Source organism: Chiloscyllium plagiosum, unplaced genomic scaffold (genome assembly GCF_037043375.1).
Source record: "Chiloscyllium plagiosum isolate Xiang-an unplaced genomic scaffold, Cpla_swu_hap1 HiC_scaffold_2, whole genome shotgun sequence".
In the NCBI taxonomy this organism is placed as follows: domain Eukaryota; kingdom Metazoa; phylum Chordata; class Chondrichthyes; order Orectolobiformes; family Hemiscylliidae; genus Chiloscyllium; species Chiloscyllium plagiosum.
In genome coordinates this window covers 12,394,696-12,418,881 of record NW_028270140.1, presented here as the reverse complement: position 1 = coordinate 12,418,881, position 24,186 = coordinate 12,394,696, and the positions used below count along the sequence as shown (strand labels likewise).

At 40.0% G+C, this 24,186-nt stretch overlaps 1 protein-coding gene across 3 annotated transcripts in view; it reads right to left on the bottom strand.

The window, feature by feature from the left end:
• Positions 1-262: 262 nt before the first annotated feature.
• tmod1 (tropomodulin 1) overlaps positions 263-24,186 on the bottom strand; it is a 102,155-nt gene continuing 78,231 nt past the window's right edge. For 2 of the 3 annotated variants that reach the window (XM_043719197.2, XM_087994588.1), the window contains exons 7-11: positions 23,905-24,012; positions 11,562-11,705; positions 9,848-9,992; positions 7,892-7,956; positions 263-1,627 (exon numbers count right to left, since the gene is read on the bottom strand). In XM_043719197.2, the coding sequence (XP_043575132.1) occupies positions 7,892-7,956; positions 9,848-9,992; positions 11,562-11,705; positions 23,905-24,012 (462 nt within the window). In that variant the 3' untranslated portion in view covers positions 263-1,627. The remainder of the gene's footprint in view (positions 1,628-7,891; positions 7,957-9,847; positions 9,993-11,561; positions 11,706-23,904; positions 24,013-24,186) is intronic. The other variant, XM_043719192.2, reaches the window with a different exon arrangement.

Below are 24,186 nucleotides of genomic sequence, written 5' to 3'. Positions count from 1 at the left end.
TTCTTGAAGAACTCTCTGCGTCTCCTGGCGGTTCTCTATATTTTCTCCACAACAGTACCTATATCTACAGATAATCCTTGTAGAAAAAATGAAGATTTCTATTGCCTAATGCTGTGGTATTAGGACCATTTTATTTAGGTTTTATGTTATACAGGTGAAGCTGTTCCAAGTAAAGATAAACAAAACATCACTACTTTTATTGCACAACAGTATTACACAGGAGGTTTTATTGACCATTTTCAAAGAATGTGAAGCTACAGAATGCCCAAAATTGTAATGCTTTATTTGTCATAAAGTGCAAGAATCAATACATTCTACATTTTGAAAAACCACAACATTGTAGATTTAAAACCAATACTTTCACCTGCTTTGGGCAGAGCTTGCTCTTAATCACACAGTTCAATTCCTGGAACCAGTCTGAAATTTATAAACAAATCAATTATTCATTCTGTGTTTAGACAAAAAATGTCCCAGCTTTAGAAATAAATGGTTTCATGGAAAATAGAAGCCTGGTGTCCATGAATTGCTGAATACAACTCTGTGAGTGTGAGCAGTCTGGTCTGAGTTTGCCAATTGAATGAAACAATAACTTATTTTGATGAATCTTTCAAAATCTGAACAGATTTTGGCTTTGAACTAGAACAGAGTCTGCTTAATTAAAAATAAATCTTTGCAAAGGTTACTTTGGATATTTAAAATACTTTTACTTTTAAGGCACAATGTAAATACAGTCTATGAAACATTTCAAGCCATTTCCTGCCCTCTATTTCTCAGTGTTGAGTACATTTGCAGTAACATGAAGAATAAACAGAGGCTGCATCTCCTCGGATCCGATATCTCAAACAGCAAGTGTTTAAATAAATTCCCATGATTTTAAATCTACCTAAAATAAATATTTTGATTTAAAAACAAAAACATTCTGGGTCTTTTTTAAATCCTTTTTCATAAGTAACCCAAATCAGTAGAGATGCTGGTTACATGAAAAATCTGAAAATCAGCAGACAGCATGGTGGTGCACACAATTCTCAAGCAGTGCATTATTTCATTTCTGATTGCCACAAAGTTAATGTGTGAACTCTGTGTTCCCACAACAACAGTCCAGCGGGTTTACACTAGGAGGTAATTCTCTGGTGTCAAGTCATATAAATAAAAAGGATTACCGATGTTTCTACAGAAAATCCTAGAACAGCAAGCTTGTACATGCACAATATAATTATGGTAGAACCAATAATCCATTCAGCGATGTACTCAACTGATGGATAAATTAGAATTGATGGTTTCAAGCTTCTGGGCACACAGCACTAACTGAATTGAAACCATTTTGTACTGCACATACTGCTATTTTTCTGTCAGACAAAATACACCACAATCTGTACAAGCTATTTCTATAGACGTCTGCCATTGGAATTCACACTAAACTTCAATTAAATACATCATCCTATCATATAACACAAAGAAAAAAAATGGAGCCGCAGCAGAGAATTGGAGACGCCCTCTTGAGTGTATGTAGAATCCAACTGTATAGGGCATGTGCTATAGAGGCAGAGGTCTTCACAAACAGATTAGACAGTTGTCCGGCACCTGGGGAAGATGGGGCCATTGAAGCCCTGCAGTCGGCTTTGCCTGACTAAAATAAACAGAAAAGTCATAAACAATTCATGGTAAAGACCTCAATTGAAAAACTGTACACTGGTAATAAGGAAGATTAAACAAGTGCATCATCTTAGAATATATAGCTTTAATATACAGTATAATAATACAAAACAGAACCTTCACTGTACTTTAATCAATAGCTTTCTTTAACTTCTAAAGTATTATTGGTCCTGTATTCTAATTTTATCATTTATTTATTATCTTCAACTTTAAGCCTCAACTGTTTGCCACTTGTTCTCCTATATTATGATACAGTATACACTCTAATTTATGACAATTTTGCTAATTAAAGTACTTTGCCCATACAAAATCATCAGATAATTACTCCCTCAACAAATGACTAAAATATATCTGTTGATAATATTTCTCAATACTACATAGTCACAGACATTGTCTACATTGTCCACATCATATATTATTGTTCCTTTAAAAGTATAACTGGGTCTTGATACTGGATGTATGGAAATATACATTACAATTTCCAGAACACGCTAAATTAGAGAACAGAATGGGAGTGTTATGTTTGAGTATGTTTTGGCATGACAACTTTAGAATGCTTTTTAAAAAGGTATACAGGATCCTTTACAAACAGAAAAGATTTCCCAGAACAGGATGATGAAGAAAAGAAATTCTGTTAGATTGATTCCACTGGCAGAAGGCTCAGAACTCAGAGTACATTAATTTAAGGTAATTGGCTAAAAAGTCAGAGGTGACATGAGAAAAAAAAGTTTACACAGTGAGTTGTTTTATTGGGAAATGTACTGTAAGAAAGGAAAGTGGATGCAGAATTAATTTTTTAGAAGGGAACTGAATAAATACTTTAAATGGAAAAGTTTTCATTGCTACGGGCAAAGGACCAGGCACTCAGATGAATTGGATAGTTGTGTCTGAAGGAGCTGGAACAGACACAATGGGCTAAATTGTCTCCTTTTGTTCTGTCACATTCTAATCTCCTGTGCACCCTCACCAAAGTCTTGGAATTGTTTCTAAAGTGGTTGTGCATAGGATTGGACACAACACTTAAGTTGAGACCTAACCAGTAAACCAGGATTCCACACTATTTTCTTTCAACATTTTGACAGGAACTGTGTAGCAGCTAATGTATTTTCAAAGGTACAATTGTAAAACTTTTAATTTTTTTTCACATTTAATTTTTTAAACATTAAACATCCTCAATGTAAAATCACAAAATATATATTACATCATATAGAAGTGATTCCAAACAATTTTCTATTTCAGGAAAACCTTATGAATTTCATTGCTGACCCATTATTCCTTCAGTTTGATGGCAGCAAATGCAGAATTTTAAACCAGCCACTGGACCTCATTGAAGAACATGTTTTTACTGAGTGTTTCTACAACTTTTTACATAACCAAGACAAACCTAACATCCATTTCATTGCTATCTATGGTCAACGGCTACTTCCTTCCTATATATGTATTTTCTTTGAATTGGAAAGTGCATTTTCTGTATTACCTGCAAAGGAAATGTAAATTTATGCTTAAACTGAGGTTTTATAGAACATATAGAACATAGAAGAATACAGCGCAGTACAGGCCCTTGGGCCCTCGATGTTGCGCCGATCCAAGCCCACCTAAACTACACTAACCCACTATCCTCCATATACCTATCCAATGCCCTCTTAAATGCCCATAAAGAGGGAGAGTCCACCACTGTTACTGGCAGGGCATTCCATGAACTAACGACTCGCTGAGTGAAGAACCTACCCCTAACATCAGTCCTATATCTACCCCCCCTTAATTTAAAGCTATGCCCCCTTGTAATACCCGACTCAATACGCGGGAAAAGGTTCATACTGTCTACCCTATCTAACCCCCTAATCATCTTATACACCTCAATCAAGTCACCCCTAAACCTTCTTTTCTCTAGTGAAAACAGCCCCAAGTGCCTCAGTCTTTCCTCATACGATTTTCCTTCCATACCAGGCAACATCCTGGTAAACCTCCTCTGCACCCGTTCCAATGCCTCCACATCCTTCCTATAGTATGGCGACCAAAACTGCACACAATATTCCAGATGCGGCCGTACCAGAGTCTTATACAACTGCATCATGACCTCAGGACTCCGGAACTCAATTCCTCTACCAATAAAAGCCAGTACGCCATATGCCTTCCTCACCGCACTATTTACCTGGGTGGCAACTTTCAGAGATCTGTGTACATGGACACCAAGATCCCTCTGCTCATCCACACTACCAAGTATCCGACCATTAGCCCAGTACCCCATCTTTTTGTTATTCTTCCCAAAGTGAATCACCTCGCACTTAGCTACATTGAATTCCATCTGCCACCTTTCTGCCCAGCTCTGCAGCTTTTCTATATCCTGCTGTAACCTGCCACATGCTTCCTCACTGTCAACAACTCCTCCGACTTTCGTATCATCCGCAAACTTGCTCACCCAACCTTCTAACCCCTCTTCCAGGTCATTTATAAAAATGACAAACAGCAATGGTCCCAAAACAGATCCTTGCGGAACACCGCTAGTGACGGCACTCCATGAAGAAACTTTGCCATCAACTACTACCCTCTGTCTTCTTCCATCCAGCCAATTCCTAATCCAAACCTCTAACTCACCCTCAATGCCATATCTCCGTATTTTCTGCAGTAGCCTACCATGGGGAACCTTATCAAACGCCTTACTAAAATCCATATATACCACATCTACCGCTTTCCCCTCATCAACCTCCTTCGTCACCTTTTCAAAGAATTCAATAAGGTTTGTGAGGCACGACTTGCCCTTCACAAAACCATGCTGACTATCCTTGATCACATTATTCCTATCGAGATGTGCATAAATCCTATCCCTTACAATTCTCTCTAAGACTTTGCCCACAACAGAAGTGAGACTCACCGGCCTATAGTTACTAGGGCTATCCCTACTCCCCTTTTTGAACAAGGGAACCACATTTGCTATCCTCCAGTCTTCTGGGACTACTCCTGTAGACAAAGAGGACATAAAAATCAAGGCCAATGGCTCTGCAATCTCCTCCCTTGCTTCCCAGAGAATCCTAGGATAAATGCCATCAGGCCCAGGGGACTTATCTATTTTCACCTTTTCCAGGATTTCCAACACCTCTTCTCTACATACCTCAAAGCCATCCATTCTACTTATTTGTGCCTCAGTATTCTCATCGACAACAATGCCCTGTTCCTGAGTGAATACTGAAGAAAAGTATTCATTCAGTGTCTCCCCAATCTCTTCCGCCTCCACACGCAACTTCCCCCTACTATCCTTGACTGGACCTATTCCTACCCTAGTCATTCTTTTATTCCTAACATACCTATAGAAAGCCTTAGGGTTTTCCCTAATCCTATCTACTAAGGACCTTTCATGTCCCCTCCTTGCTGCTTTTAGCTCTCTCTTCAGGTCCTTCCTGGCTACCCTATAACTCTCAATCGCCCCAATTGATATGTTTTGTACATATCAAGGTGAGATATCAGTGGGAGAGAATAGAACATATTTGCAATGAGCTCCAGTAGACTTTCTTCTGGAATTCTTTACTGGAATTCCGAAAAAGTTCCCTGGCTGTCTACATGAGTTTTTCCCATGGTTATGTCTTTAGCTTTGTGAGCGTTTTCATGTGCCATTCTTTTCTTATTTTAAATTGTTGCTTATACATTAACTCTATTGTATATTTAATTCTGGGTACCTAATGTTGATAAACCAGGGCTTGGTGTTTATGAAGTTATGGTTTGTTCCCCTGGGTGCTGGCAAAATACTTGCATTTACACATCTCCATTAAGTTGGAAAGAGTTCAGAAGCAATTTACCAGGATGAGCCAGGAATGGGGGGTTTGAGTTATAAGGAGAGGATGGGAATTTTTTCACTGGAGTGTAGGAGGTTGAGGGGTGACCTTACAGAGCTTCATAAATCATGAGAGGTATTGATAAGGTGAATGGTGGGTGTCTTTTCCGTAGAGTGGGGACTTCAAGGAGGCATATTTTTAAGGTGAGAGGAGAGAGATTTTAAAAAGACATGAGAGGTGATGTTTTTACACAGAGAGTGGTTTGCATGTGGAATGAAATTCCAGAGGAAGTTGTGGATGCTGGGTACAGTTACATAATTTAAAAGACTTTCGGAGAAATGCATGAATAAAAATGTTTGGAGGGATATGGGCCAAGCACAGGCAGGTGGGATTAGTTTAGTTTGGGATTATGGTCAGCATTGACAAGTTGGACCGAAGGGTCTGTTCCCATGCTGTATGCCTCTAGCTACATTCCAAAATGGATTTAACAACTGGGTTCCAGAGCTCCCAGAAGGGAAAGTAGATGAAAGTAGAAGGCCTGTAATCGGAATGAATCTGTCCAAACCCATGTCATGTTGGTCCACTTCATGACTAAGGCTTTCCCTCTAGCAATCCAGATGGAAGCAGTAAATAGTATCAAAAAATCAATGCCATCCAGTTCCAGCTGAAAACTGTTCCATTCTTTAATATTTTTATAAGTGACTGAGAGTCATTCACTGCAATATAAACATGTTTTTAAGCTGACAGTTAAACAAATGGCATTTTACATCTGATTGAGTGATGTTGAATAATCTTAACATTGTCTATTAGTATTGTGACTCAACTACATGCACAGCTAGTACCCACTGGTCAGTAAATAGAGCATAGAAGGTGAGAAGCTGAGAAATGGGTTAACATCTCAGTGAATGGAGTGCATACCTAATTTGGCATTCTTTCTATTCCACACATTGGAATATTTATTAAAGATAGAACAGAATGAGATTTGAGCCTCACTTAAAATAGGGATTGGACTAGTGGCTTCTTTTTTCAAAATGCTCGTGTGGCCACTCACAAAACATGAGAAATTTCTCATGGACAAAGGTGATTGAATGTTCTTGTTTTGCTTCAGACTTCCATGACGAGAAGCATTAGAAATGAAGAATTCCACTAAAACACAACATTGTGAGGAGTATAGAATCCGAACAGTGTGGAAACAGGCCCTTCAGCTCCACAAGTCCACACCGACCCTCCGAAGAGCAACCCACCCAGACTCATTCCCCTACCCAATATTTACCCGGACTAGTGCACCTAACCTGTACATTCCTGCACACTATTGGCATTTTTTTTAGCATGGCCAATCCACCTAATCTGCACATCTTTGGATTGTGGGAGGAAACCCATGCAGATGTGGGGAGAATGTGTAAATCGAACTTGGTCCCTGGCGCAGTGAGGCAGCAATGCTAACCACTGAGCCACTATGTCACCTCTTTATACAATCCCTACAGTGTGGAAACAGGCCCTTCGGTCTAACAAGTCCATACCAACCTCCCAACTCACCCAGATCCATTCCCCTACCATACATTTGCCCTTGACTAATGCACCTAACCTACACACCCTTGAAACTATGGGAAATTTGGCATGGCCAATCCAGTTAACTTGCACATCTTTGGATTGTGGGAGGGAACTGGAGCACCTGGAGGAAGCCCATACAGACATGGGGAGAATGTGCAAACTCCACACAGACAGTCATCTGAGGATAGAATCGAATTGGGGTCCTTGACACTGTAAGGTTAATGTTTGAGACCCCATCCAGCATGGTTTGCTGGTTTCTTTTGGTGTAGATGTGAAGAGCCAATGAAAATTGATTTTCTTTCAGAACCATTGGAAATCAAGCACTCTGCCTGATCACATGATCTGCCACCATCCTGCAATAATCAATGTTAGAAGTCTGGTCTCTAAACATTAATTTTCAAAATGATGTAAAGCATGAGATTAACACGTTAATAGAGCATTATTTACCAAATGGCACAATCCAGATTTTGAGAGTAGGTTTTTAAATAACTTGTGTGGTAGTCCTACACGAGGCTTAGTGCAAGTTTTCTCCCCCCTCTATTAATTACTGTGCTGCATGTGTGAATTTGCTCCCATGTGGTCAATTTACAACTCATTAAAAAGATAACATACTTAGCAAATACAGAAAACAATTTAAAAATTGAGAAAAAGTGAACAGTTGAGATACAAGAAAGCAGTGCTGCTGCATTAGAGACAGAATTGCTGATTAATGCAATCACTTCTTTAAAATTATCCAGAACTATAAAATTAGGAAATAATTGTGTCTGCAAGGAAAGCAGAATAAAAAGCAGTGGAGGAAACAGGAAGGGAATAATACTGCACTCAGAGAAGGGGAAAAGTTGGTGTAGACCCAGCAGAAGGGCAGTGTAAAGCACTGCTGTTTCAATTTAGGAGGGTATGACCAAAAAAATACTATATACTTATATCTCCTCCAGTTCCAAAGCTGAGTATCTAGACCAGGAACCATCTGCTCGATTAATGCGAGCTGCAACAAAAATTAAATCATTGAGAACAACCTGTAAAATATATGATACTGCAGAGAATTTAAGAAACTCATTAAAATGTCGAAATGCATAATTTCATTCTTTTAAAGTTTGCAATAGCTAACTGCGTCAGAATGGTCTGGCTTCTTTTGATAAAAATAACCGCCCTTTCCCCAAAAAGCTGCCAACTTTTTCGTTTGAAGTTTTCCAGGAACGGAGGACTCGTATTGTGTAATGGAAATATTTGAATCAATCAGTGACACCTTGCATTTATATATATCTCTTTAACATGGCAAATACCACAAAGAGTGAGGGCTGACTGGAGCGATTATTATGGAGGAGCTACAAAATGGAATCTCAGACTTGTTTTGCCTAGGTGTTTTTGCCACCTAGATATCGCCCAATCTTTAACAAAATTAATTGCAGATCATTTTCTCCAGCTGTTAAATCTTTTATTAAAATATTTTGTTTCCACAGCTGACTACTCTAAGCATTCTGACTCAAACTAAATTCATAATTGAAAAATTGCTGTTTATATTACTTTGATCAAGTAAGTTTTGAAATTAGTAGAAATGGTTTAGTGAAAACATTTCTTTCCAAGGTGTGCAACTTTGAAATTTCCACTTGTGGTATGAGATTAATGATAATCTTCACGTTGTGTTTCATATAGCCAACATGCACTTATATTGTATTAATGCATTCTTCCAGCTGCAGAAGACATCTAGCAGTGAATGTTTCACAATACTATTCCAATGAAATGTACTAAGACCCACAAGTAAACCAAAAGGATGAGTTGTAGACATGATCCTAAGATGACTGTTTGAGCTGTACCACCATCTGATATTGTAATGAATGAAACATTCTCACGTGACATGTTAAATGAAAATTCTCTTTGGTATGCACAAAACACATTTAATTTCTTCTAGAGTTCTTTTCAGTAATTTTCAGCTGATGTGGATTTACTCTATGAAACTCCTTTTCTGTTCTAATTTCGGTCTTCTAGCTTTTAAACACCTTCTCAACTCCACCTGTTCATGTATACTTTTGGTTGACTCTCTCGTCTTCACAATTAAGTTTGGTGTTCATTTCTTTCCTGAACAATGGCTCTCTATGACTCGAGGTATTTGTCAGCTGCTGCTGTTTGAATATTCCCTGTGTCAAATACTGATCATGTTTGAGGAGACAAGCTGAAGACTCCCAGATAGTTACCAAGAGTTCTGACAGTTTGTTTTTACAGTAACTCTCATTCTGATTTTTTGCTCCCTTTCTTGTCTCTCCTCTTCTCAGTAATTCCCACTGCAGTGCAGTCAGGATTTGGAATTCACCAAGAGAGGAATTCTTGGTGAAAATCTGCACTCCAAAAACTTTCAAACTTTGTCACCAAGATGGCTACTGGCATCAATCACATGGTTAACTATTATAAATCTTAGTTGAACAGCAACAGGGTCAGTTCTATTGTTAAAAAGCTGAGATACTTTTCAGTGTCTTAACAATGCTATATTAATAAGTTTTTAAAATGTACAAATGACAATTTACTTTGAGAGAATCTGGATCATTAAAATAACAGATTAATTTCAATTTTTCACAGTAAAAATATACAGGTTTAACAATTTGTATTTTTACTGTGAAAATCGAAATTAATCTATTACTTACAAATTGTTAAACCTATACATTTTTAAAACTTTTTATTAAGGAAATATTAAATCTAATATTTACTCCAGTTGACAAATGACTCTCATTATTCTAAAATTCTTTGGTACTTTACATTGTTATATTGTATGATCCAGACACTAAAATGCATAATAATTTATAAATCTTTTAATGAAAATTAAATACAAAATGTATTTTGAATATTTCTGAGAAATCAGAATGTAACAATGGCAGTCTCCTTACCAAGATCATTGTTGCTCATCACTGCATTGGAGGCCCGAAGCCTTGGACCTTGCTGGGTAAAATGATAGCCAAACTTCAATAGGGTTGGATTTTGTTCCAACATATTTGCAATTTCCATTTCCACTTTATTACCCAGCTGCTGACACTGTCAATAAAGGAAAGAAATACATCATAAATGAGAAAAAAACTTGCATTGTTATAACACCTTCAATGTAGGAAAAGCTCAACAGGACCATAACAGACAATTAGTGCCAGCAGTCACAAAACCATTCCCCTAAATAAGCAACAGGACAGTGTACAGTTTGGGAGTGTTCAATGAAAGAATCCCCACTTCCCATGAGGTTCAGACTGGTTTTCATAACAACAGGGAAATCTGGGTCGAGAACATAGAACATTACAGTGCAGTACAGGCCCTTGTCGAACGCCTTACTGAAGTCCATATAGATCACATCTACCGCTTTGCCCTCATCAATCCTCTTTGTTACTTCCTCAAAAAACTCAATCAAGTAGGCACCACATCAACCGCTTTACCCCCATTCATTTGTTTGGTCACCTTCTCAACGAACTCAATAAGGTTTGTGAGGCATGACCTACCCTTCACAAAACCGCGTTGACTATCCCTAATCAAATTATTCCTTTCCAGATTATTATAAATCCTATCTCTTATAATCTTTTCCAATATTTTACCCACAACCGAAGTAAGGCTCACTGATCTATAATTACCAGGTTGTCTCTACTCCCCTTCTTGAACAAGGGAACAACATTTGCTATCCTTCAGTCTTCTGGCACTATTCCTGTTGACAATGATGACATACAGATCAAAGCCAAAGGCTCTACAATCTCCTCCCTAGCTTCCCACAGAATCCCAGGATAAATCCCATCCATCCCAGGGGACTAATCTATAGATTTATCTACACTTTCCAGAATTGCTAACATCTCCTCCTTATGAACCTCAATCCCTTCTAGACTAATAGCCTGTATCTCAGAATTCTCGTCGATAACATTGTCTTTTTCCTAAGTGAATACTGATGAAAAATATTCATTTAGTGCCTTTCCTATCTCTTCAGACTCCATGCACAACTTTCCTCTACTGTCTTTGATAGGCCCTAATCTTAGTCTAGTCATTCTTTTATTTCTGACATACCTATAGAAAGTTTTAGGGTTTTCCTTGATCCTACCTGCCAAAGATTTCTCATGTCCCCTCTTGGCTCTTCTTAGCTCTCTCTTTAGTTCTTTCCTGGCTAACTTGTAACAATCAAGTGCTCTAACTGAGCCTTCATGTCTCATCTTTACATAAGCCTCCTTCTTCTTCTTGACAAGAGCTTCAACCTCTTTCATAAACCACGTTCCCTCGCTCAACCACTTCTTCCCTGTCTGATAGGTACATACTTACCAAGAACACGCAGTAGCTGTTCCTTGAACAAGCTCAACATTTCAATTGTGCCCATTCCCTGCAGTTCTCCTTCCCCATCCTTTGCATCCTAAATCTTGCCTAATCGCATCATAATTGCCTTTCCCCCAGCAATAACTCTTGCCCTGCGGTATATACCTATCCCTTTCCATCGCTAAAGTAAACTTAACTGAATTGTGGTCACTATCACTAAAGGGCTCACTTACCTCCAAATCTAACACCTGGCCCGGTTCATTACCCAGTACCAAATCCAAATCTAAACGTTTCTGAAGCTATACTACAACAGGAGAATATTCATCTTACCTGATTGTCAATTTTAAGTTCAAGCAATGTGTTATTGTACTGGAGAGCTTTCACTAGAGCCAGGATTCCATTGCCAGTGATAAAATTGGACTCCACATTCAAACTTTTCAATGTTTTGTTAACTCGCAGCATTTCTGCAAACGCCTTGAAAAGGAGCAAAGCGCACACAAAAATATCAAGGAATGAGATAGTTGAATAAGAAAACATGGAAGAAAATCTCCTGTTCACATACATGGTTCGTTTCTTTGAATAGAGCTGTTAGAATGAACATTTCTATGCTTTTTTTAGAATTGGTCTTTAATCAATGTCAGCTATTAGATACATTGTTTACATCTTATCTGACACTGAAAAGAATTATTATAGAAGTTGTTCATTGTGAGCACGAGCTTTGTTGCTTTAATATCAATGCACTAACATATAAAATTCTGATGATATATCGGTTGGAGAGGAATTCCTAAAGATGTTCTCTTTGGAGAGTTCTCAGTGATACTTTGGTTGGAGAGCAGTTTCCAACAACATTCTGGTGGATAAGAGTTCCCAGTGAAATAGCCACTTGAGCAAGTTTAGATTAATTATGGATGGATCTATTAAAGGACAATGGTAGCATGGGTACAAAGTTGATTGTCCAGGAAACAGAGAGTAATGGTAAATAACTGTTCTTCGGGTAAATGGAAGAGAAAGGAACACAGGACTTTAGAGCAGGAGCCAGTCAATTGGTCTTTCAGACTTGTGCCACCTTTCAAAAAGATCATGGTGATCTTGACATAGTCTCAGCTCCACTTTCATGTCTGCATCCTAAAACCCTTGACTCATTTGTCCATCAAAAATATATTTAACTCCACCTTTAAATACCCAGCCTCCACCAACTGCTGGGGAAGAGAGTTTCACACACCATAGAACCTCTGAGAAAAATAAATTCTCCTAATCTCTTACTTCAAAGCAAGACATCTTATTCTTTAACACTGAAGCCTAGTTTTAGTCTCCCACTATTTACAGAGGGGTTTCCTAAGAGTTGGTAGTAGAACCATAGCCATTATTGACCTGAACCTGGGTATATAAGGCAAGTTCCAAGATTTGCAAATACAACAAAGCTTTGAAGTACTGAGAGCTGTGAGAGATTCTAAAAGGACGTGGGCAAATTAGTTGAATGAGTGACTTGTGGCAGATGAAATTTAATGCAATGAAGTGTGAAGTTATACACTTGGTTAGGAAAAGCAAGGGGAGACAAAATAGATACCTTAGGGAATACAGGAACAGAGAGACCGAAGTGATTATGTGTACTAACTGATGAGCTCAAGTTATAGAAGGTTGAAAAATGAGATCCTCAATTATAAATAGAGATATAGAGAAATAAAGCAAAGCTGTGAGAAACAACCTCTATAAAACACTGAATAGACCAGAACTAGAGGGCATAGGTTTAGGGTGAGAGGGGAAAGATATAAAAGAGACCTAAGGAGCAACTTTTCACGCAGAGGGTGGTGCATGTATGGAATGAGCTGCCAGAGGAAGTGGTGGAGGCTGGTACAATAATACATTTAAAAGGCATCTGGATGGGTATACAAATAGGAAGGGTTTGGAGGGATATGGGCTGGGTGCTGGCAAATGGGAATGGATTAATTTGGGATAGCTGGTTGACATGGTCAAGTTGGACCGAAGGGTCTGTTTCCGTGATGCACATCTCTATGACTCTATGACATGTCAACTAGAGTATTGTTCCAATTCTGGACATTGAAGGAAGGAGATCAAAATTAGAGAAAGGGAGCAGAAAGGATTCATGGGAATATAGCCAGGAATAAAAAACCTCAAGATTGGAAAAATTGGGCTTGTTCTCCTTGAAGAAGGAAAGGCAAGGACTGATTAAGGATAGGCAACATGGCTTTGTGCGTGGGAAATCAAGCCTCACAAACTGGATTGAGTTTTTTGAAGAAGTAACAAAGAGGATTGATGAGGGCAGAGCGGTAGACGCGATCTATATGGACTTCAGTAAGGCATTCGACAAGGTTCCCCATGGGAGACTGGTTAGCAAGGTTAGAGCTCATGGAATACAGGGAGAACTGGCCATTTGGATACAGAACTGGCTCAAAGGTAGAAAACAGAGACTGGTGGTGGAGGGTTGTTTTTCAGACTGGAGGCCTGTGACCAGTGGAGTGCCACAAGGATTGGTGCTGGGTCCTCTACTTTTTGCCATTTACGTAAATGATTTGGATGCGAGCGTTAAAGGTACAGTTAGTAAGTTTGCAGATGACACTAAAATTGGAGGTGTAGTGGACAGCGAAAGGGGTTACCTCGGATTACAACATGATCTTGACCAGATGGGCCAATGGGCTGAGAAGTGGCAGATGGAGTTTAATTCAGATAAATGCGAGGTGCTGCATTTTGGGAAAACAAATCAGACCAGGACTTATACACTTAATGGTAAGGTCCTATGGAGTGTTGCTGAACAAAGAGATCTTGGAGTGTAGGTTCATAGCTCCTTGAAAGTGGAGTCGCAGGTAGATACGATAGTGAAGAAGGCGTTTGGTGTGCTTTCCTTTATTGGTCAGAGTATTGAGTACAGGAGTTGGGAGGTCATGTTTCGGCTGTACAGGACATTGGTTAGACCACTGTTGGAATATTGCGTGCACTTCTGGTCTCCTTCCTATCGGAAAGATGTTGTGAAACTTGAAAGGGTTCAGAAAAGATTTACAAGGATGTTGCCAGGGTTGGAGGATTTGAGGTATAGGGAGAGGCTGAACAGGCTGGGGCTGTTTTCCCCGGAGCGTCGGAGATTGAGGGGTGACTTTATAGAGGTTTACAAAATTATGAGGGACATGAATAGGATACATGAATAGGCAAAGTCTTTTCCCTGGGGTCAGGGAGTCCAGAACTAGAGGGCATAGTTTTATGGTGAGAGGGGAAAGATATAAAAGAGACCTAAGGGGCAACCTTTCACGCAGAGGGTGGTACATGTATGGAATGAGCTGCCAGAGGAAGTGGTGGAGGCTGGTACAATTGCAACATTTAAGAGGCATTTGGATGGGTATATGAATAGGAAGGGTTTGGAGGGATATGGGTCGGGTGCTAGCAGTTGGGACTAGATTGGGTTGGGATATCTGGTCGGCATGGACGGGTTGGACCGAAGTGTCTGTTTCCATGCTGTACATCTCTATGACTCTATGATCCTATGACTCCTGTTCAGCAAATCGTATTCAGCAGTTCAAAATCGTTAGGGGACTACAAAATGTTGGTAGACAGAAATTATTCTCATTGACATAAGGATTCAGAACCAGAGGACACAGATTTAAGGTGTGAGCAATAAAACTAAAGATGACATACAGAAAAACCCTTCTGCACAGTGGAATGAATCTGAAATTCACTGCTTTAAAATTGCTGGAGGCAGATTGAAAAGAGAATTGGACAGGTGCCTGAAGAGAAAAATATTGCAGAGCTATGGGGAAAGGGTTGGAGAGTAAAACTAGCTCAAGTGCTCTTGCAGAGAGCCCTCCATCTGTGCTGTAACCATTCACTGATTCTGCAGTACTACAGAAATTCTGAATTTATCCTAGCTGGGGAGAAATTCCCAATAATACACTGGCTATTTTCTGTAACTATCACTTCTTGTCCCCACTCACTCGCCATTTTTCAGCAAATTCACCATACTTTAAGTAATCCTTTCACGCACACTTTATTGACGCAGCTTTATTTCCACTAACTCATTTATTATTGGGGTCAAAAAGTGTGGCGCTGGAAAAGCACAGCAGGTCAAGCAGCATCCAAGGAGCAGTGAATCTGAGGAGCAGGAGAGTCAACGTTTCGAGCATAAGCCCTTCATGGAGCTTCTGCTGCTCCTCAGATACTGTCTGACCTGCTGTACTTTTCCAGCGCCACATATTTTGACTCTGACCTCCAGCAGGTGCAGTCCTCACTTTCTCCTCCTCATTTATTATTTGTCCTGTCTTTCAGCGTACTGTCTTATTTTGAAAGTTCCTTAGCTGTGCTTTATTTTTCTCACTTATTCTTATGAAAATAGTGATGATACAAAGTTGACGATGCAAGTTGACAACATTGTGGACAGTGTCGACGATAGCATAAAATTACAAAGGGATATACATATATATATAGACTAGCTGAATGGACAAAACTGTGGCAGATGGAGTTCAATGTTACCAAGTGTGAGGATATCCATTTTGGACTAAAGGGAGTGTATCAGTGTACTTTCTAGGTGTCCAAGGAGACTTAGGTGTTCAGGTGAGTAGATCTTTAAAATGTCACTACAGATGCAGAAAAGAATCAAGAAAACAAATGGAATGCTGGGTTTTATACCTAGAGGATTGGAGTACAAGGATAGTATATAGGAGGTTAGTGAGCAAAATTAGGGTGCATGGTATTGGGTGCAACGTGCTAACTTGGGTTGAAAGTTGGTTGGCTGACAGGAAACAAAGAGTAGTGATAAACGGCTCCATTTCGGAATGGCAGGCAGTGACCAGTGGGGTACCGCAGGGATCAGTGCTGGGACCGCAGCTTTTTACAATATATATTAATGATATAGAAGATGGTATTAGTAATAACATTAGCAAATTTGCTGATGATACTAAGCTGGGTGGCAGGGTGAAATGTAAGGAGGATGCTAGGAGATTACAGGGTGACCTGGACAGGTTAGGTGAGTGGTCAGATGCATGGCAGATGCAGTTTAATGTGGATAAATGTATGGTTATCCACTTTGGTGGCAAGAACAGGAAGGCAGATTACTACCTAAATGGAATCAATTTAGGTAAAGGGGCAGTACAAAGAGATCTGGGTGTTCTTGTACACCAGTCAATGAAGGTAAGCATGCAGGTACAGCAGGTAGTGAAGAAGGCTAAGAGCATGCTGGCCTTCATAACAAGAAGGATTGAGTATAGAAGTAAAGAGGTTCTTCTGCAGTTGAACAGGGCCCTGGTGAGACCACACCTGGAGTATTGTGTGCAGTTCTGGTCTCCAAGTTTGAGGAAAGACATTCTGGCTATTGAGGGAGTGCAGGGTAGATTTACGAGGTCAATTCCTGGAATGGCGGGACTACCTTACACTGAAAGACTGGAGCGACTGGGCTTGTATACTCTTGAGTTTAGAAGACTGAGAGGGGATCTGATTGAGACATATAAGATTATTAAGGGATTGGACACTCTGGAGGTAGGAAACATGTTTCCGCTGATGGGTGAGAGCCGAACCAGAAGACTCAGCTTAAAAATACGGGGTAGACCATTTAGGACAGAGATGAGGAGAAACTTCTTCACCCAGAGAGTGGTGGCTGTGTGGAATGCTCTGCCCCAGAGGGCAGTGAAGGCCCAGCCTCTGGATTCATTTAAGAAAGAGTTGGATAGAGCTCTCAAGGATAGTGGAATCAAGGGTTATGGAGATAAGGCAGGAACAGGATACTGATTAGGAATGATCAGCCACGATCATATTGAATGGCGGTGCAGGCTTGAAGGGCTGAATGGCCTACTCCTGCACCTATTGTCTATTGTCTATTGTCTATTGATACGGAAGTTATTCTGCAATTATACAAAACTCTGGTTAGATTCCACTCGGATACCATGAGCTGATATGGGCACCACACTTTAGGAAGGATATATTGGAGGGAATACAATGCAGGTTAGATACAAGAATGATACTTGGACTTCAGAGGTTATGTTATGAGGAGAGATCAAACAAATCAGGCCTGATTTCTCTAGAAATTAGCAAGTTAAAAGGTGATCTGATCAAAATCTTCAAGCAAAGACAGGGTAGATAAAGATAAACTATTTCTATTAGTTGGGGATTCTAGAAATACGGGACATAGTCCGAGAATTAGGGCCAGACTATTCAGGAGAGATGTTAGGAAGCACCTCTGGAGATCCAAGATGGCGGTGACCCAGTAGGTCTGAGTCTGTAGACCTCTGCCCAAGACTTAGGCAAAGTGGAGTACCCACCCTCACCTGACCTGCTAAATTACTTAAAATGATTTTTGCCCAGCACTCTTGACCATTCTGCATCAAACTTTAACAGTTTTGTGCTTTTTAAAATGACCAAGGGCAAAGGCTCTCGCAGTTCGCAGCAGACAGGGACCCCCCACCCGCAGCAACAGAGACGTCCGCGGCCGCCCCGGGGGACTTACCTGCCGAGGGGAGCCTGATCTTGGAGTTCATTAAACTCTGAAAGAAGATTGATGCGTCCATCAAGGAGACCCGGTCCAGGTGGGAGTTGACCTCGGTCATGCTGCAAAAGCATGACCGAGAGATCGAGAAACTTGGGCAGTGTGTCGGAGGGGCGGAACAACGGGCCACGGCCTTGGAGACTGCTGCTGAGTCATCCGTGGGTCAGGTCCGGGCTCTGGAGCAGCGAGTCCGGACCCTGGAGGAACTTATCGATGACCTTGAAAATCGAGGTCGTCGGAAAAATATTCGGTAGCTGGGCCTTCTCGAACGGGATGAGGAAGGCCAGCTTGTGGATTTTCTGGAGCAATGGCTCCCACAGCTGCTGAAATTGGAGTCGGAGCTGGACCGGGTGCAGGTGGAGTGGGTCCACCGAGCTGTTGTGTATGGGCCCAGGTCGAACCAACTCCCCCACCTGGTCCTAGTCCAACTTCAACATTACAGGGAAAAACAAATGTTGCTGGAGGCCTCCAGAGTCTTGGGGAAGGATCCCTATGCCATGATGTACAAGGGCTCCAAGATAATGTTGTTTCAGGACTTCTCTCCGGTTTGGTCCGCAACAGGAAGGCATTTGATGAGATGAAGAAGCATTTGAGGGACTTAAATATTCAATATTCCATGCGATGTCCAGCAACGCTGCGCTTCAGCCACGGAGGATCTGTATATAACTTCGGGTCACCGGAAAAAGTAAAATAATTCCTGGATGCTCTCAAGTAGACTGCGGGATTTGAACTGTATGGATAATGACTTTATTTTGCTCCCCCTTTGTCTTACCCTCTTCCTTTCTCTTTCTTTCTCTTCTCCACCTTTCCTTGGGGGGGGGGGGGTTCTCGTTCCTTATTCTTTCTTTGGACTCCTATTTTTACTCGAGTGGTTTATTTGATTATTGGGGGATGTTTCTAAGTGTTTTTTTTAATTTGGTTGCTCAATACTTGCTGGGATTGTAATTTTGTAATCTTATATATTTTTATTTTGGCCCACTCTTAACTCCTGTCTTATAAGATATTGGAATTTATTTACTCTATTTTGTAATGCCTGGGCCGAGGGCATGGCTCTGGCTGGGAGAGGTTATGACGGGTTTATTGGAAAATAGTAGTGCCCCTGTGAGCAAGGGGGAAAGTCTCCTTTTAAATATGCCTCATATTACTTTTATTCAGGAGTAGTTCTTAGTTGTTTTGATTTAGCTGTTTTAAAGAGTGTTTTTATACATGAATTGTTTTTGGTTTTTATTCAATGTCTTTTGGGGGCGTTCTTCCTCCTGGGGGGTCTTCAGCTTGCTTGGACGATCATGGCTAGCCATTCGTTTAGGTGGTACTCCTGGAATGTCAAGGGGAGCCACTCACCAATCAAAAGGAAAAAGATATTATCAAGTCTCAAAAAAGAAAGGGTTGATGTGGCCTTTCTACAAGAGACACATCTACTTGATAAGGAGTATTCAAAGCTGTAACAGGGTGGATTTGGTCAGGTGTTCTTTTCATCTTTCAGCTCAAAAAGTAGGCGAGTAGCCATTCTCATTCGGAAGAATCTTCCCTTCCAAATGCGAAGCCAGATAAAAGATGAGTCTGGATGGTATATATTTATTAAAGCCCTAATATCTGGAGAGGAATACGGGATTTTGAATCTTTATTGCCCCCCGGCACATCCCTTTTAAATTTGTAATCTCCAAGTTGATGGCTCTTGGGGTCCGCCATACAATTATAGGGGGAGTTTTTAATTGTATCATTGACCCAGAGACAGACAGTATACCTAGGAGCACTGCGGGCATATCTTTAAGATCTGGGCAGCTGGCGGATCTGAATAGGGAGTTGGGGCTGGTAGATGTGTGGAGGTGTCTTCATCCTGAGAGTAGAGACTTTACTTTCTATTCTAACCCACACAAGTGTCATACCAGAATCAATATGATTTTTGCCCCCTCGACCCTTCTGAACTCGATATTGTCTTGTAAAATAGGTAATGTAACCATGCCGCAGTATATATGGAGGTTAAGACTAGTGATGATGGGATAGGTCCCCGACATTGGTGTATGGACCCATTTCTACTGAAAGATAGCAAGTTCATAAAATATATTTCTCAGGAATTTAAAACCTTCTGGGATATCAACTCAGACACGGCCATTAGCCCTTCGACGATGTGGGAGACTGCTATGGCATACGTGTGAGGCTTGGTTATCTCATATTCTGCAACCCGGAAAAGACAAAAGGGAGAACAACAGCGTCTGCTCGAGGCTCGCCTGTAGGCGGCTGAGACAGCGTATGTTGTTAGGCCCTCCATTACTAAACTACAGCGGATCACAGCCCTTAGGGTAACTTTGAATACCATACTTACTCAAACAGCAAAGAGGGAGACATTATTTGCAAAGCAGAGACTATTTGAATACAGTGACAAGCCTGGCAGTTATCTAGCGTACCTTGCCAGAAAGAAAAAGGCTCCCCAAGCCATTATGTCTATTAGAGAGAGTGCTGGTACCCTGTCTTCTGATTGCAAAAAGATCAATGCAGCCTTTAGAAAGTTCTATTTCGAAATGTATAAGTTGCAGAACTGTGAGGATAGAATGAGGAAGATGGAGTCTTTCTTTAAAAATCTTGCCCTCCCGGGCCTAACCTCTGAAAGGTGTCGTTGTTGAATGCCCCCTGACATCCCAGGAAGTACAGGTGGTGAGGCAGCTTCAAAGTGGCAAAGCTCCTGGACCAGACGGATTCCAGGCTGAGTTCTATAAAGAATTTATAGGGGAACTGGCTGGGCCACTCATAAATACGTATAATTATTCACATAGTCAGGGCTGCCTCCCACCTTCTCTGAGAGAAGCAAATATTTCTCTCATTCTGAAGAAGGGAAAGGCCCCAGATGACTGCTCATCATACAGACCCATATCCTTGTTAAATGTGGATTTTAAAATTCTCTCAAAAATGTTAGCATTAAGACTGGAGAGGGTCTTACCATTCATTATAAAAGAGGACCAGATGGGGTTTGTAAAGGGTCACAGATCAACTAATAACATTAGAACAGTCTTAAATATGGTACAAGCCTGCCAGCAGGGAGTGATACCGGGATTAATTGTCTCCCTAGAGGCAGAGAAGGCATTCGATCGGGTAGAATGGCCATATCTCTTTTAAACGTTGGAACGGTTTGGTGTTGGAGAGGTCTTTACTAAATGGGTTACAGTATTATACAGTGATACCAAAACAGCAGTGATCACCAACAGGTTAAGTTCAAATAGCTTTAGCATTGGCAGAGGCTGTCATCAGGGATGCCTTCTCTCACCATTATTATTTACACTAGTGATTGAGCTGCTGGTGGAAGCTATATGAACTGACACTAACATAATGGCTCCGGAGCTTGGATCGGGCAAGGAAGCACCTCTACACACAAAGGGTGGCAGATATTTGGAACTCCACAAACGGCAGTAGATGCTGGATTGGTTATTAATTTTAAATCTAAGATAGGCACATTTTTCCTCAGCAGAGATAGTAAGGGATATGGGCCAAAGCAGATATAGGAAGTTAGGCCATAATCTTACTGAATGGCAGAACAGGCTCAAGGGGCTGAATGGTCTATTCTGATGAACGATATTTGAGAGCCAAAGCGTATTGCACCACTCTGCTCTGACATTATACAGTCGATGTTTTAAGGTCATACATTCTGCCCCTATGTTTGTGCACTTTCATAGTATTAACAGTTAAATAGCAAACTTTCAGCAGTGTGGCTAGTTGCATGGGGTGAAGCATTTGAAGAGTTGCCTTGCAAGAGCAGGAGGTCGAATTGGATGAAGTTGAGGTGATGCAGTGCCACCACTGGCAGGTGAATGTAATTACAATGTGAGGAGTTTACATTCCCAGTTTCCACTCGATAAAGGTGAAATACCAGGGAAGCTAGAAATCTGAAATATAACAGAAAGTTCTGGAAATACTCAGCAGGTCAAGCAGAATCATTAGCCAAAGAAACAGAGTTAAATTTTTAGGTCAGTGCCCTAAAAGTTCTGATGAAAGGGGTTAGACCTGAAATGATCATTCCCTTTTCACAGGAACTGCTTAAACTGCTAAGTGTTCCCAGCATTTTCTGTTTATATTCTCAGTTTCCAATATGGACAAATGTTTAGGATGGATAAAGATAACAAAATGCACACACAAAACTTTACAAATACTTTATGGATGGTGATCTACACTGCATGTGTTTGAATGTGCGTAAATGTTTTTGGAGCTAATCAGTGAGTAATATAGTGAAGGAATGTGTTTTTTTTTAAAAATACTTAGTCATTTTAATCTACTTAATAATGTGAGTAATTAAATTATATTCATTGCGGTTAGTTGTAAAATAGTTTCAATGGGGTTTAAGGCCACATGGTCCTTGTCAAAAGTAAGGTCTATGGTTTCCTTGCTGCTCTATACGTCAAGTGAGTGTAACTAAGGCTGACAATTGTGAAAATGCTTTTGAAAAGGATGGAACTTTTACTCAAAGACACAATTATGTTTTGGCTCATGGCTTTACATATAGATATGGGTGTGTACATGTATACAAATATATTACTTCGCAATTCAGTTCTGTAGTGAGTCTTGGATTTCCTTCGATGTATCAATTGGTACATTTGGATGATAGTTTATTGCTGGGAGTGACATTGTGTTCTGTAGGCAATTACACAAATGGCTTCACCAATGCGATCTTATCTTGGTAAAATCTAAGGAGTTGGTAAAGTAAAAAGGACAAGCTATCATAAAAGGGATAATCTTACAAACTGATTGACATGTGAAAGAATGAATCAGGAGGCAAGAGGAAGTAGTATCACCAAGGTGCCAAGAATTTTAAAGAAATCCATCAGGAAGTGGGCAAACCAAGATTGACGATTACACACTAGTAAGCCAATTTGAGTTCTGGAAGTGTGGATGATATACTGACTGTAGTGGCTAGGAAGGGTAACAAAGATTTGAATGGATTTGAATGATTCGATGCACAAAAAGCAACATCAAAGGCAGAAGAACTTCAGTCAACAGAAGATATCTGTGCCCAATCAACCAGTGTAATGAATTACATCTCAAAGTGGATAGACTGCAAAACCACTGCTTTTATTTAGAAGTATTTCTTTTGTACTTGTTATGACAAACTTAATAAATTCTGTAAGGCTTGTGAGAACATATCAGCATCTGTAATTGATCCTATCACTAATTAGCATTAGTAAACTTTTAGATTGGTTCTAATGTTAAAGTAAATGCCAAATTTTTACAATATAACCACAAATTATGTGGTGTCATATCAGTATTCTTAAGCTTTATAGTGTAGAAACAGGAATATATTTTTCGTTCTCAACATGAAGATCCTCCCACATTACTTCATCTCAATTCAACAGCATTTCCTCTTTGTTTCTCTTACAGGTACTTATCTGGCTTATCCTCAATGCATGAATGCAATTGAGCCCAACTACCCCATGCTTTCTAATCACTGTCTGAGTAAAGAGATTTCTTCAAATTTCCTTATTCACTTTACTATTTTTTATGGTCCCTAGTTTTGGACCCTGACAAGGAAAAAGATCTCCTTTTACAGCTACCACATTAAACCCCTTTAGAATTTTAAAGATCTCTACCAGGTCACCGAGCAGATCTTTTTCTATCTGGAAGAGAATCTCAGATAAATGGTAGGTAGAATATCTTAGTTACAGTATTATTTTGTAAATTCCTTTCCTTTCCTATATTCTTCAATTTAATACATGGACCAAAACTGAGCACAGAAATCTTGGGTCTGGCCAAACTAAGGCCCAGTATGGCTTTAACATAATCTCTCTGCTTTTGAATATTATTCTTCTACAAATGAACCCCAGTACTTTCTTTGTATTTTTGGGCTCTGTTAGTCTGCATTGCTACTTTTCATGAATTGGTCATCTGCCTCCATAGATCTTACTGATTCTCTACCCAATTGATACCAATGGTAGGTGGCCATCTTATACCTCAAACTAAAATGCATCACTTCGCACACTTATCCATATTGGAATTCACTTTATATTTATGTGACTCATTCTCTAAGTTTTTTTTTAACATCATCTAATTAGTCACAGTCTTCATCAGTATTAACTATACTTCCCAAATTAGTGCCATATTATCAGCTATTGTTTGAGAGTAAGACAAAACTACATTCTAGATACACAAACGCAATTTTTCAATAATCACAACTAATAATCATAATAAGTCAATCCAACATGGAATACTTACAATAGCAACAGGATCATTACTTCGAGTTCCTACGATGCTGAATTTCTTCACATGTGTATTATTTTTCAAAGCTTCAGCATATGCTTTTAGAGTGGCAAGGGGAATGTTCTAGAAATATTGAAATGAAATAATTTTAATTTTAAAAAATTGGATTTCAATGCCGATCTTTTTTTCCACAGAGTTTAAACCTTACTGATTTCATTATTTCATAATATTTTCCTTCTCGTTGCCATGGACCATGTATCTGAAACTTAAACTTCCAGGTCATAAAGTCATAGAGGG